Source organism: Aotus nancymaae, unplaced genomic scaffold (assembly GCF_030222135.1).
Source record: "Aotus nancymaae isolate 86718 unplaced genomic scaffold, 86718_ANA_hifiasm-v0.15.2.pri h1tg000064l_1, whole genome shotgun sequence".
Classification (NCBI taxonomy): Eukaryota; Metazoa; Chordata; class Mammalia; order Primates; family Aotidae; genus Aotus; species Aotus nancymaae.
Window position 1 is genome coordinate 28,642,827 of NW_026988479.1, and position 14,875 is coordinate 28,657,701.

At 40.5% G+C, this 14,875-nt stretch overlaps 1 protein-coding gene across 4 annotated transcripts in view; it reads left to right on the forward strand.

Moving 5' to 3' along the window:
• Positions 1-14,875, forward strand: part of GRIA1 (glutamate ionotropic receptor AMPA type subunit 1) — a 320,067-nt gene that overhangs the window by 153,964 nt on the left and 151,228 nt on the right. For all 4 annotated transcript variants that reach the window (XM_064366541.1, XM_012460388.3, XM_012459679.3 and 1 more), the window contains exons 3-5: positions 5,502-5,741; positions 8,848-9,032; positions 14,272-14,325. In XM_064366541.1, coding sequence (XP_064222611.1) covers positions 5,502-5,741; positions 8,848-9,032; positions 14,272-14,325 — 479 coding nt within the window. The remainder of the gene's footprint in view (positions 1-5,501; positions 5,742-8,847; positions 9,033-14,271; positions 14,326-14,875) is intronic.

Consider the following 14,875-nt stretch of genomic DNA (forward strand, 5'->3'; position numbering starts at 1 on the left):
TGCCCTAACCAGGAGTGATTATCAAAGAGGTTTGAGTGAGCTGAGGATGGAATTAGACAGCCCTCACTGTGCAGTGTGTGGATTTTCCTGCCCTTATTGGTTCCTGCCCTCCTGCCTCCCCAAGAGGGAATTCCTGGCCTCGTTTTTTACTCACTCTGATTGTTGGACACGCTCTGCTACAGAGTTTCTTGGAGGCAGGGCCCTCAGAATCTGACACTCTGGCAGGGTTCTCTGAAGGCTTTGTCTCTCTATCTCTGCCAGGCCTTTGCTGATGTTGTTCCACCTACCTGGAATATTCCTTATGCACGTGTAACTGTACAAAAACCCCTCTCCTGACTGATTCCTGCTTATCTTTCAGTGTCAAAGCTGGCACTTCATCTTGGAAGCTTTCTTTGAGGTCCCAAAAACTGGGGTTATGTGTACCTGCCTGCTGAACTCATCCCTAACATAGCGTGTACAGTGAACTGCTGTTGCATACATAGTTGTGTCTCTCCCATTGTGAGAGTGACAATCCCTAAGTGGTTGGGGATGGCCTGGTTTGCCATTGTATCTCCATTGCCTAACATAGTGTCTTCATGAGTGCCAGATGGTGGGTATTGAATGGTGGGTGTATGGATAGATAGACAGAAGAGTTGGTGTGTAAGTGTATAGGCTCTTCCCAGGGATGAGAGAGGAATACATCAAACATACCACTCAATTGTATTTGCTTATATTTCAATAGACTCTAATGTAGTAATGCCTCTTTATCTGGCATCGGGGTAGACAGTGTGCTACATGAGAGGACTTTCCAGAAACTGAAGCTGACCCATGAGCCAAGACTATGTCAAACATCTATGACATATCAGACATTAAGGCCTCAAGCTCTGTAGTGAGACTGGTAGAGGTCATATCTCAGCTTGCTTTGTGCTGGTTCTGGACCTCAATTCTCCAATTTGTAACCCACCTTAGGAAATGAAAGGTGTTAATGCAGGGAAATGTCCTTGGCACAGTGTCTGGCACTTGGCAGGAATTGAAGTATCAGCTCTTAATTATTACTATTAGAGAGTATTACAGGCCAGGCACAGTGGCTCACGCCTGTAATCCCTGCACTTTGAGAGGCTGAGGTGAAAGGATCGCTTGAGGCTAGCAGTTCAAGACAACCTGCACAACATAATGAGATCCCATCTCTACAGCTTGAAGCTGCAGTGAGCCATGATGATACCACTGTACTCCAGCCCAGGTGACAGAGCCAGACCCTGTTTCTAAAAAAAAGAAGAAATCGTAGAAGAAGAAAGAAAGAGAACACTAATATTCCAGTGCTTTCTAAATGGAGAATACTGCATTTCATCCCAGCAACATGATGGACGTCTGTGCATTGACCCAGTACACGCAGAGTTCTGATTCTGAGAAATGCCCATCTCTTCCTTCCTACTTGTCATATCTGGCAATATAATCTCCATCTCTGGCTCCCTTTCTAGTCTCCCTCCTCTCAGCTACACTGAACTGGGTAACTAATTCACACAGCAGGTTAAAAGTTGTGTCTTAACACTCAAGACTCCAAATCCATCTATTTAGAAGTTACGAAGGTAAATCTGTTCAGGAAAGAGATTTGGGCTGAGGCACAACTCCTACAAAGGAGTAATCTTTGCAAAGAGGCAAGAAAAGCAGGTTGCAGGTGGGAGGGGGACAGCTAGTGCAGTCTCCCAGGATTTTGTTACAAGGGAATCTAAGAACTCAGAGACTTATCTGCTTTCTGGGTTTGAAAAAGTGTACCGGGAGTTGCTAAAACTTGACTAAATGACTAAAGTGTTGTCGAATCAGTAAATATTTTCCAATCAATTAGACTAGACTCTAGAATGTTGGAGTCTGAAGGGGCGTTAAACATTATAGAGATCACAGATGGAAAAGCTGAGGCCCAGGAGAGTGTGGGATTTCTTAAAGTCATACAAGTACTCTGTAGTGCGAAACCAAAAAGAGAATCGTCCAGGTCTTCTGACATCTAGCCTAGTACTTTATCTACAGAACCATGTTATCTCTTCTGATTGAATATTGGTTGTGACAGATTCAAAGTAGATGTAGTGCCTCACAACTACTAATTATATTTATCAACATTTAACCAATGACTGCCTTCTCCCACAGGCCTTGGACCTATAGGGTCTGTCTGTCTGTCTGTCTGTCTGTTTCTCTCTTTCTTTCTTTTTCTTCCTCTCTCTCTGCTGTTGCTTAGGTTTAGCTGAAGTGTGGAGATGGCCTGACAGTCAGGCACTGAGCAACTCTGGAAGCCAGAGTTCACTCAAGTAAATCCAGGCCAGCTACCTCCAAGACATGCTCTTTTAGGGAGTAGTGGGTAAATGCACCCTCTTAGCCTTAGAGGATAAAGCACTCTGTTTAAGGCAAGAGATGTTTGCAGAAGGGGAAAATAGGGAGATAATTTGAAGTGGAAAATGTCCTGGCCACCTGTGTGTCTAAGGATTTGCCATGTCTGCCTGTCCTGTATCTTCCACCCCCATCCCACCCTATCCTACTTCACCTCTAAAGTCCTAGCAAAAAACACCATCCATGAGGGCCCCAGTGGCACAGCTAAATGTGTGAAACCAAGAAGATGACATAAGATTTATATCCTGCAGGATATTTTATTGTAGCAAGGGAAGAGAAGAGATCCTAAAAATTCTGTAGAGAGTGTATTATAATATTTTAATGGGGTTTATGTGCTCCCCATATACACTTCACCTTGGAAGATGGATTATGCATTTTGACAAATCTATATTTAACATTGAGAGAATAATAAATGGTGTATGCTTCCTGGTAGAGAAATCATATTTATGGAAATCTTGATTCACTTATTACAATAGACATTTAAAGACAATGTCTATTGTGGGCTGTGGATAGATCGAGTGTCCTCATTAGGGTGGAGGAGAGAATAGTGTGAGTGGTGGAGGATAAATGTCTTACCATAGAAGACAGGAACCCAGGCAGGGGAGCAAGTGGTCCAGGGTGACCCAACAGTCATCTCTGTTTGAGTTCAGCTCTTCCTCAGCCCCTACTGCAAGTCATAAGCCTTCATCAAACACTCATCATTTATTTATTCATCAAATATGTATTAAGCACCTACCATATCCCAGACACCCTGCTGACTTTGGCACAAACAAACATGCCCTAAGTTTCAGGGAATTCACATTGACCCAAACAGCCACATATATGTATACAAATAAACCAAGAAAATTATTTTAGATGAAATAATTAAAGTTTGGGAAATAAGACAGAGTAATAAGATACAGACTGATGAGGGGTCACTATTTAGAAGAGGTGATGAAGCAATATCTGTTTGGGGAAGTGAGATTTGGACTTAGGCATAACTGTTGCAAAGGAGTGATGTTTGCAAAGAGGTAAGGAAACAGCATTGCAGGTAGGAGGGGAACAGCTAGTGCAGAGTCTCCCAAGCAGAATGAGCTTGGAGCCCAAAGGAGCAGAGCAAAAGCCAGTGTGGCTACAGCAAGTAGCGAGTAGAAGAGGGGGGTAAGGTAGGTGAGGTCAGAGGAGCAGGCTATTTACACTCCGTGTCATGGTCAGATGTTGAGACTTTTCCTGTGTGCAATGGGAAAATTTTGAGCAGATGTACACAAGGAGGAAGAACAATGTGTTTTGTTTGTTTTGTCTTTGTTGTTTAAATAAGATCTCTCCGGCTTCTGGGTACAGAATTGATTTTGTCACTGAAACCAAATACCATAAAGCTCAAGGCCATGAGCACCACTTTCAGATATAAGAAGGGCTATAGAGTGGGTTAAGAGCAAGAATTCTGTAAAACCATAACCTCAGTAACTAGAGGTATGCAAGCAGATGTTAATGATCACCTGCCAGGTTTCCTGCAGATGATATGCTGGTTTTCAGTGGGAGTAGGACAGATGAGTTATGTGGTTCAGCTGCAATCTTTAAGAGATTATGACCTTTAAAGTCCATTATCTCTGGGAATAATGGAGAACTGAGACTCACAGTAGACAATTAAGTACCATTGATTAATTGCATTCTTTATTGCAGCATGACCCAAAAGATTTTCAATAACATGTCTAAAGTGTTCACCAAAAAGGGTTTGTAGGCAAACAGATTTGACAAAATCTGGGATAAAAATGGGTAGAATTCCTTACAATCTTTTATGCAGCTAATGTGAAATATGAAACTCTCAAACAGGGATGAAGTATGTACCATTTCCCAAATGTATTTGACCAAAGAAGATTTTTATTTTTTAAGGAGCATTTTGTGAGGCTATTGTTTCATAAAACCACTTGGGCAATTTTCACATAGTGTAATTTGAGATCCCATACACAGTGGTAATGTGTGTTTCTGGAAGCAGGTGATATGGTAATAAGAGTAAAGAATCTACGAACATTAACTTTGTTATCTTAAAAGAAAAAAATGATAATGCCTAAATCACAAGATTGTGATGAGGAGTAAATAGCCTAATATATGTAAAAGGACCACAAAGCACTCTAAAATACTGTTCTCATGACAAGGATGACTGACCTTCCTCACCATCCACCTTGGAAGGGCAATTTCTGGGCATTGAAGATGGCCTTGGGGTTGATCTCAATGGGGCAAAGCTTATGAACTCATCCTGTATCATAAAGTAAAATAAAGTTTAGGAGCCGACTGACCTGGAGTTTGATCCCATGACCTTGGTCTTATTAGCATTGTATCTTAACTAACAGTATTATCAACCATGAACCAGGATTGGCAACTGCATTGGGATCCTACAGAATGGATCCTGTGGGGCTGTTCTCACAGCTAATCTATTACTATGGCTGATACACTGGGGTGTCTGAAAATCAGCTAGCAAGATGTACAAGCTCAAAATGAACATCAGCAGAGAAATGAACACTGAGAGTTAAGGACTAGACTGGGAAAATCAACACTTGTTTTCTTAAACATGTATCAGCAGCAATGGCTGAAAGATATCCCTCTTCCTGTAGCACCTTTTTATGCTTTGCCTTTAAGTGATGGACAATGTGAGGGAAAGATTATTAGATTGTGTCAAGATATCTGCCCAAGTTATATGTCATAGCTGTGCTACCTTGAATATGTTCATTAAATTTTTGAGCCTTGATTTCTCCCCTTTAAAACAATGACCCAGCCATCCCTTTCTAACCTCAACAGGGTCATTGTAGAAATCAAGTAAGGTAACACATGAAAGTGCCTTATGCACATGGCTACTGTAATTAAAACCATGACAACTTCTGGCTTGTAATAGATACCTAAGAACATTGGACTTACACAAATGAATGGTCAAACAGGTGACTGTGTGAGAGGGATGGTTAGATGGGCAGGATAGATGGACAGTTGAATAGATTCATGTGTTGAAAGGATGAATGGATGGATTGGTTTGTTGGACGGCTATATGGATAGATGACACATGGGTGGATAGTTGATGGGCTGGATGGATGGACTAGTGGATGGATTCATTTTGGAGTCATCTGACCACTTTTTTGCCTCGTCTTCTATTTATTAATCCTTCTCTTCTCTTCTTCTAGTCTGTTCCCAGTTCTCCAAAGGAGTCTATGCCATCTTTGGGTTTTATGAACGTAGGACTGTCAACATGCTGACCTCCTTCTGTGGGGCCCTCCACGTCTGCTTCATTACGCCAAGCTTTCCCGTTGATACATCCAATCAGTTTGTCCTTCAGTTGCGCCCTGAACTGCAGGATGCCCTCATCAGCATCATCGACCATTACAAGTGGCAGAAATTTGTCTACATTTATGATGCCGACCGGGGTAAGCCAAGGGTTAGGGGAAGGAGACTGTTGAGGGATGGAGAGAAAATGATCCAATATGCTTTATTTCTGAGAAATCTGACTGATTTCTCAGTAGCTAACCTCTAATTCAGTTTGGAAACACATTCTGAGAATAATCCTCTTAATGTACCATGTTGCTCTACAGTTCTCTAAGCTTTCATGGCTCCTGAGTCCAAATTCGATGCCAAAGGACCTCAGACTTCGGAGTCAGACAAATCTGAATCTGAATCCTAGGTTCTCTCCTCTCCAGCTGTTTGACTTTGGACAAACTCTCTCTGCCTCAATTTCAGCATTTATGTAATGGGGATAAAATTCTCTATGCCTCCATTTTCTCATGCCTATAATGAAGATAAAACTAATCTCTACCTCATAAAGGTAGATTATGAAACTGAATGAGATGACTACAAAGTGTTCAGTGCCTAAAACATAGTAAAAACTCAAAATTTTTTCTCTACATTAGATGTTGTCATCATCATTATCATCGTTTTCATCCCTCTCTGGGCGTTCTAGTTCTTCCTTCTTTGAATTTAACACCACATTTTCCAAATTCTTTCTATACCTTTTCTTCTCTATGTCTTTACTCATGTTATTCCAGTTTTCTGGAATGCACTTTCCTTCTCCAGTCTACATCTGTAAATCCTTCTCCTCTTTTGCAGGATGCTCAAATACCATTTTCCCTGTTCCCCAGTTTCTCTGGATGGTTTTCCAAACCCTGTGATGTTTGTCTTGTACCTTCCTACCTTCCCATTGTACACTAAATAGTCCTGTAATAATTTAGTCACTATTGGTGTAAACAAATAAATGGGTCATGCAAGGCCTGAAAGGTGAGACAGAGGAGTACAGTACTGATGTGGTTGCCTGCAGGGAGTCTTAGAAGACTTTTGAGTTGGAGAGCGGCTTGTGAAAGTGATTTTTCAGGCAGTTAGGCAGGCGTTTTTCATATGGGAAGGAGCTAACAGAAGAAGAAACTAGGAACACCCGATTTTCTTTGATTTCCCCTAACTGTCCCCACTTTGATGACTTCCCCTCTCAGACTACAGCTGTTAAAAGGGTCACCTGGAGGTCTATTTCAGGACAGCTTTACAGCATAATGAAGCTGGAGGCCTGGAAGTGCTAAAGCCAGAAAAACGTACCTTTGCTTGTGGGAGATTATCTCTGGGGTCAGTAGAAGCACCCAAACTTTCAAAAGAGCTCCACCTAATTCAGAATTCAGAGCTCAGAGCTCTGCCATTTGCCAGCTGTGTGACCTTGGACTCATGACTAACTCTCTCTGAGCCTCAATCTCCACACTGTAAAATAGGGATAATAATAGAATCGACCCTGAAAGATTAAGTGAATTAAAACAGGTAGAATAGTGGTAGACACACAGTAAATTTTCAGTAAATATTTGGCTCAAACACACCAAACAACTTGTACTGAAAAGAAAACAAAGATAGGAAGGCATAGCAGAATCAATCTACAGATGATTCTTCAGGCCGGGTACCATACTGGTCACTGTAGAAGAGGTTAGCAGTGTTACTGAAAGTCACAAATGACATACATACAAAAGACTGATGCATGCAATATCAAAATAACATCTGTGAATAATTAATAATTATTGACACATCAATAATTAATAATAATTGACAATGACACACCAAGATGTTCATGTTGCGATCACTGGAACCTGCAAATATGTCTGTGTTATATGGCAAAGGAAAATTAAGGCTACAGATGGAATTAAGGTTGCTAAACTATTGATATTTAATAGGGAGATTATCCTGGATTGTGTTGGGGGAACACAATGTAATTATAAGGCTCCTAAAATTGAAAGTTGGAGTCAGAAGAGTCAGTATCAGAGTGATGCAATGTGAGAAAGACTCGACCACCATTGCTGGCCTTGAAGAAGGAAGGAGCCATATGCCAAGAAATGCAGGTAGCCTCTAGAAGTCAGAAAGGCAAGAAAGTAGATTCTACCCTAGAACCTTCAGACACCAACACAGCCCTGCTGACACCTTGTTTTTAGCCTGGGATACCTATCTCAAGCATCTTACCTCAAAACATGTAAGACAGTACATTTGTGTTGCTTTAAACCACTAAGTGTGTGGTAACTTTTTACAGTAGCAATACGAAACTAATACACCATCTAATTATCCAAGAAGAAGCAAAGCAGCACTGAGTTATTTCACTATAAATCAGAGAGAGTAGTTTAATTCAGGACACATATTATTATTATTTATTTATTTATTTATTTATTTTTGAGATGAAGTTTCACTCTTGTCACCCAGGCTGGAGTGCAATGGCACTATCTGGGCTCACTGCAAACTCTTCCTCCCGGGTTCAACTGATTCTCCTGCCTCAGCTGCCCAAGTAGCTGGGATTACAGGCCCCCATCACCATGCCCAAATAATTTTTTTTTTAGTAGAAACAGGGTTTCACCATGTTGGCCAGGCTGGTCTCGAACTCCTGACCTCAGGTAATCCGCCCACCTCGTCCTACCAAAGTTCTGGGATTACGGGCATGAGCCACCATGTCCAGCCCCCCAGGACACATATTAAACACCTACTGTATGAGAGACAAAGGATTAGGTATTAAAAATATTGAACATTCACAAATTTGATCAGCAGTTATTAGGTGACCATTTAGATGCTCGGTTGGCACATTAAATAAGCAATTACTGATTGCCCAATAAAACTAACAGCTAATATTTATAAAACCCTTGCAGGTATCAGATTCTGCCATGTATCAAACATTCTCACTTAATTTTCATAATGACACTGTGAGGTGGACATTATTTATACCACCACTTTACCTTTGAAGAAACTAAAGTTTGAAAAGACTAATGAGCCTGTGCAGGTTCATTTAGCCATATGTTGGATTTGAGCCCCAGATTATGTTTTTTAATCACTAGTTCTACCATCTACTCTGTTCAGAAACGCAGTGCTTGACCTCACAGCATTCATACTTTTGCAGCCAGAGAAAACTAGAGCTGAATTTGGCAGAAGAGTGGGTTCGGGAGTAGCCAGGGGAGGTGGGTGCCTGATGGGAGTGGGTGGTGGCTGCAGATCCTGATTGTCATTTCTCTATCCTACTCATCCAAACTTCAGGCTTATCCGTCCTGCAGAAAGTCCTGGACACAGCTGCCGAGAAGAATTGGCAGGTGACAGCAGTCAATATTTTAACAACCACAGAGGAGGGATACCGGATGCTCTTTCAGGACCTGGAGAAGAAAAAGGAGCGGCTGGTGGTGGTGGACTGTGAATCAGAACGCCTCAATGCTATCTTGGGCCAGGTAGTGAAGGCAGCAAGGGCTCAGGGTGGGTGTGGGAGGTGATTTAGGAATAGCCAGACACTTTTCTCTTGGGTGTTATAGAGTTATAAAGAGGTTCTTGACTAGGTGAGACTAGATGACTTCTCTCTCATTTTCTATAACTCACAAAATTTAATTCTGAAATAGTACAAACAATGAGATCCTTGACGTAGGACTTCAAATGGTTCTCAGCCCTGTTAACTCCAATGTATGTCTTTATTGTAAAAAAAATAAAATTAAAATTATAAAAAGGCCAGGCACAGTGGCTCAGGCCTGTTATCTCAGCACTTTGGGAGACTGAGGCAAGCGGATTACCTGAGGTCAGGAGTTCAAGACCAGCCTAGCCAACATGATGAAACCCTGTCTCCACTACAAAAAAAAATAATAATAATACAAAACTTAGTCAGGCGTGATGGCATACACCTGTAATCCCAGCTACTCAGGAGGCTGAAGCAGTGAGGCAGGAGAATCCCTTGAACCTGAGAGGTGAAGATTGCAGTGAACCAAGATTGTGCCACTGCACTCCAGCCCAGGCAACAGAGCAAGACTCACTCTCAAAAAAATAATAATTAGTAATAATAATCAATTATATTGCATTTTAGAGTTTATGAAGTGTTATCATATTAGGAACACAGTTTGTAGAGCCAGATTCCTGGGTTCAGCTCTGGACTCTGTCAGTCATGATCCAGGATTTGGCATCTCATTCCTTTCGCCCACTCACCTGTTTTAAGAAGCTAAGGAATCAGCAGCCAACTTTCTTTCTACTGTTTCCTTGAACACGCCCTTCACTTTGAGAAATCAATTGATGGTACATTCTTCTATAAACAGGCATTGTAACCTCAATGGTCTTTAGCTAGAGGTCTCTAAACTGTGGTTCCCCTGGTCTCAGAACAAAAGCAAGTGCCCACCACAGAATTAGCAGGATTTTTTGGAGATTCCTTGTCTTTTTAAACTACAGTTATGTATTCAGATGAGCTAGCAAGGTAGCAGATTTTGCAATCACTTTTGAACATGCCATACAATAAAAGTGACAGTTTTAAGTAGTGGACAACATGACAAAGTTTGTTAATGGCCTTCAAGACCCCTAGGGCACTCAGAGAGAATTTCAGCACTAGGACAGCTATCACTCAGAGGCCTCAGCAATGGAACAGGGAGAGAGTTTGAATGTTATGGATTCTTTAAGGCACTAACTGTTCTACTCTGTAAAGTATGGATTTGGCTTTTCCTCTTGGAAAGAGAAATTCAGCAAAAATTCTTTCCATTGAGATGGTAGTTCTCTAGGCTGGAGTCAGGGATTTGAATTCTAGTTTTCAATTCAGGCAGGTTAAGATAATGGTTAAGAGCAGAGATGAAACCAGACTGGCTAGGGTTCAAATCTTGTTCTAGTATTTACTGGCTTTGTGACTTTGACCAGGTTTTTAATCTTTCTACATCTCAAGTTCTTGATGTGTAAAATGAGCATGATCATAATAACAATAACTACCTTTAGAGGGCTCTTGTGAGAATTAAAAGAATCAATTCATGTGAAGCACTTAGAACAGAGCCTGCCCCACAGTATGTGATACATGCAAGCATTTGCCTATTTTTGCTATTTCTAGTGCCTACTAGGACCGGCTTCTTGAGTCACTTCTTTCCTTAGGCATAGTGAATCCATCTGTAAAATATGAATGAAGGCCTCTGTTCTATAAAACTGATAAAAAGACACAATAACATAGTTGATGGAAAAAGCACCGAATGATAATGACATATTAATAGACGGATGACCTGTTGTATATTGTTCTGTGGTACAGGCAATAGCCATTGGTACTATTTTTTGAGTGCATATGGTATACCATTGAATGCCAAGCCCTTTCCATGCATAATCCTATTTTATTCTGACATCAACTCTATAAAACAGCTTTTGTCAATTCCCCTATTTTATAGATGAAGAAAAGAGAGATTATACTTGCCCAAGAACACACAGCTGGCATTTGATAAAAGCAGGAAGTCAACCCTATATTGACCTGGCCACAAAGCCCAACCTCTTAAAAACACAACTTTTCTATTTCGGCTATCTATAACTAACTTCTCTGTCAAAGGGTAAACTTGCATTTTGTAAAGTGACCCATTTGCATGGGTATTTTAGATTGTAGCATATTAACATTTTAAAAAATTGTTTCATTCATCTATTTTGAAAAGTAAGACCAAAGAGTTGAAAGGATTTTACAGATCACTTGATTCATTGCTTATGCTCACATTTTATAGACAGAATTACTGATGGTCAAATTGACTAAGTGATTTGCCTTAGGCTCAGACAACTAAATTAGTGACAGTGATGAGCCTGCAACTTACATCTCTGACTTACAGTCTCACACTTGGCATCATCCTAGACTATCTAACACTCAGTATCTGGGAATGTACCTGAGATACAGTTACATTCAGTAACTGTATTCAGTCTAACACAAAATTTTCCACTTGATCTGAGGAGGAAAACAGTGACTCAAAATTACAATAGGGAATTAATTGCCTGTGTCTGTCTCCAGCCCCCCAGGTAAAATCTAAGCTCCATGATGCCAGGGATTTTTGTTTTATTTTCTTCCCTGCTGTGTCCACAATGCCTTGGACAGTGCTTGGCACCAAATCAAGTATTCAATACATTCTTTTTAGTGAATTAAAAGAATAAGGAACCAATGAAGGCACTAAGAAAGTTCTTACCTTACACTTAGTAAAATGAATCTGGATTTCTATAGGTAGCCATTGGCTGGATAAGAGCCTTTAAGATGGAGGAAAAGGCATGTCAGGAGGCCCAGGGGGAATATGAGGGCTGGGTTTCTTATTGCGGTTTTACAGGGTAAGTGATGAATGCTGAGCGTCTACTGGAGAGGATGGCGGGAAGATGAACACACAATCAAGGATATCCTTGGAAACCATTCTAAAGAGTTTAGGATTTATTCGGTAAACAATGGGGAGTCAGTGAAGGTTTGTGATGCCAAAGCATTTAATACAGTTATTAAGTACAAAGTGAGTTAGAAGTGAGAGTAGACCAGAACCTGTTGAGGTCATCCATCACATCCCCCTATGTTACTGTCTTCATGGTGCTTGTCCCTGCTGAAGTCTTGTTCATTTATATATTGACCATCTGGCACCCTACTGAAATGTCAACTCAACTCAATGAAGACATGAAGACCTTGCTTCACTTGCTCAATGCTATTTCCCCAGCGCATAGCAAAGTGCTTGGCATATAGTTCATGTTGAATAAATATTTGTTGAGTGTATTAATTAATCATAGAAGATTTTACAGAGGAGTTGATATTGGAGCTCAGCCATTAAGGATACGAACAATCAGAGAGAATGGGAGAGGCCGTTCAGACACAAAGATCATGAATAAAGGCCATGTACTGGGAATGAGCTTTGAAGTAATGGGGCTCAATGAGATGAGGGACCCACTGTGAAACTGCATCTTATAATACCTTTCTCAGTTTGTTACTCTGTATATATTTATCTGTTCACCCATTTATTATGGATCTTCTCCCAGTAAAGCATAACCTCCAAGAGAGCAAGCACTATGCTTCTTTCACCTTTCCACTATGTTGCCAACAGTGCTTCAGCCATAGCAAACATTTAATGTGTATTTGTGAAAGGAAGGCATTAAAGGAGGGAAGGTCAATGTATATGTTGGGGAGCAGATAGATGGGAAGGTTGGTATTAGGTCGGATTATATGAAATTGTCAGTTTTTATAAGTCAAAAGTCATCAATTATCAACTGTTTCCTATGTTTTAATTTACACTTTCATCTTGTAGGGATGATATTTCTCCATTCACTGAATATGGCTGGTTTTAAAATATCATTTATTTGCTGTTTTGTGTTTATTAAAAGCTGAATGGGTTTTTGATAAAGGTATCTCATTGTTGAAAAGGCAGCAAACCATTTGACAAGCAGATGAAAAAGTAATGAAGAATTATTAATAAAACTATTCATCCCAATAGTATTTGAGCTCTGTGACCTGGAATTTCACAATCTAACCACTGTTTCAAATAATTCATTGTGTGTGCTTGCATTTAATTATTCCCCACATTAAAAAAACGTGAGTCACTATGCACATACATCCAATTAAGTAGATGTCTGAATGTGAATTTTAATAACCTTGAAAATTTATTCAGTTAGAGAAGAAGCCCAAGTGCTTCTCATTTGTTATATGTCTCCTTGCAACAGTGCAGGGGGAGAGATACTGAGCAGAGTATACTAACCCCAATTTGATGATTAAAAAAAATAAGGAATTAGATCAAGTTAATTTGCAGGCTGAGCTAGATCTAAAACCAAGGTCTGTAGTCTTAACTATTCATTATCAGGTGGTGTGTCTCCTGCCCAAGCAAACTTCTTTCCACAAATACGTTTTTCTGCCTGTGATGATTAAGGATAGTCTGCATTTGGGATAAGAGGGTGTTCATGGACACTGGTTCTTAATGATTAACTATAATCAAATATCAAATAGAAAGGTTCACAGGAGTCAGATCCCTGTCCTGATACTCCCACCAGACTACTATTGGATCTGGACAAACCACTTTCCCTCTTTGGGCCTCAACTTCCTATCTGTACAGTGAGGGGTTGGACCAGATGATTCTAACCTTCCCTTCCAACTTCTAAGTTGGGTAATCCATTAATGTCTGAGTACCTAACTGATTTGGGGAGGAAGCCACAAATTCAGGAAAAGACAGAAGAGCATCCACATATGGTTCACACAAGGAATTGAAGGTGAAGTCATCCACCTACCCATCTCACCATCGAGCCACCATTCACCTCTCCCCTCATCTGTCTTTCCAATCAGTGAATATTGTCATGACAGATTTCATGCAACATAAGATTCTCACCTAAAGAAGAATCTCCACATACAAGGAAGGTTTATGGAAGAAAGAATGCAGTGAGCATTTCAGATGGGTCCTTGGGTTTACAGTAACACCACTCTGCCCTTGGAATCTGAATTCAAATTCTGCGTCTGCCACTTAATAGCTGTAAGATTACAACTTACAGAGGTTATATAATAGGCGCGCCATGCCTATTCCTTATAAAATAAGGATGCTAACAATGCCACCATCACTGGATGGTTGGGATATTGTAGTTGGAATGCTTAGGTTAGGGCAGGGCACATTGTAAGCACTCAATATCAGTTGCCATTATTACTGTTGTTGTTGTGACTTTAACTGTTAGTATGATTAACAAGTCTCCGCCCATTATGTTTTGTAGATTATAAAGCTGGAGAAGAATGGCATCGGCTACCACTACATCCTTGCAAATCTGGTGAGTAGAGCACTGCAGGCTTTCAGCTCAAGGCGTTTCCAGGTTAGAGGCCCTAGCTTGCTTCTGTGGTCCCTGGCTGATGTGAACTGAGTAGGTGGAAGGGGCAATTCAGGGCTGTAATAATGAATCTTGGCAATACAAAATTTTTATCTTCTCCACATCCCACTCATCAAACCACAACACACTGTTCAAGAACCTCTAAATTTCCTTAGAAGAGGGTGTGCTGGTGGGCATGGCTTTATTATCTTCACAATTCCAGCTTTAATTGGCTCTGCCCCTTTAGGGACAATCACTGCATCTTTGAATTAGTACAAAAGGTCTTGATCCTGCTGGTTTGGGCTCTCTATTTTGACTCCAGTGATAGTTTTACTGCTTATAAATACATTTACATCATAATTAGGCGAGTATTGACAAAATTTTAACCAGAAACAGCTTCCCAGAATGAACAATATTATGTCCATTTAGTTTTATTCACTTTTCTACATGGCATAAATAAGCCCGTTTTTTAAAAAATATATATATATTTATTTTAATGTACTACAGGTCATTG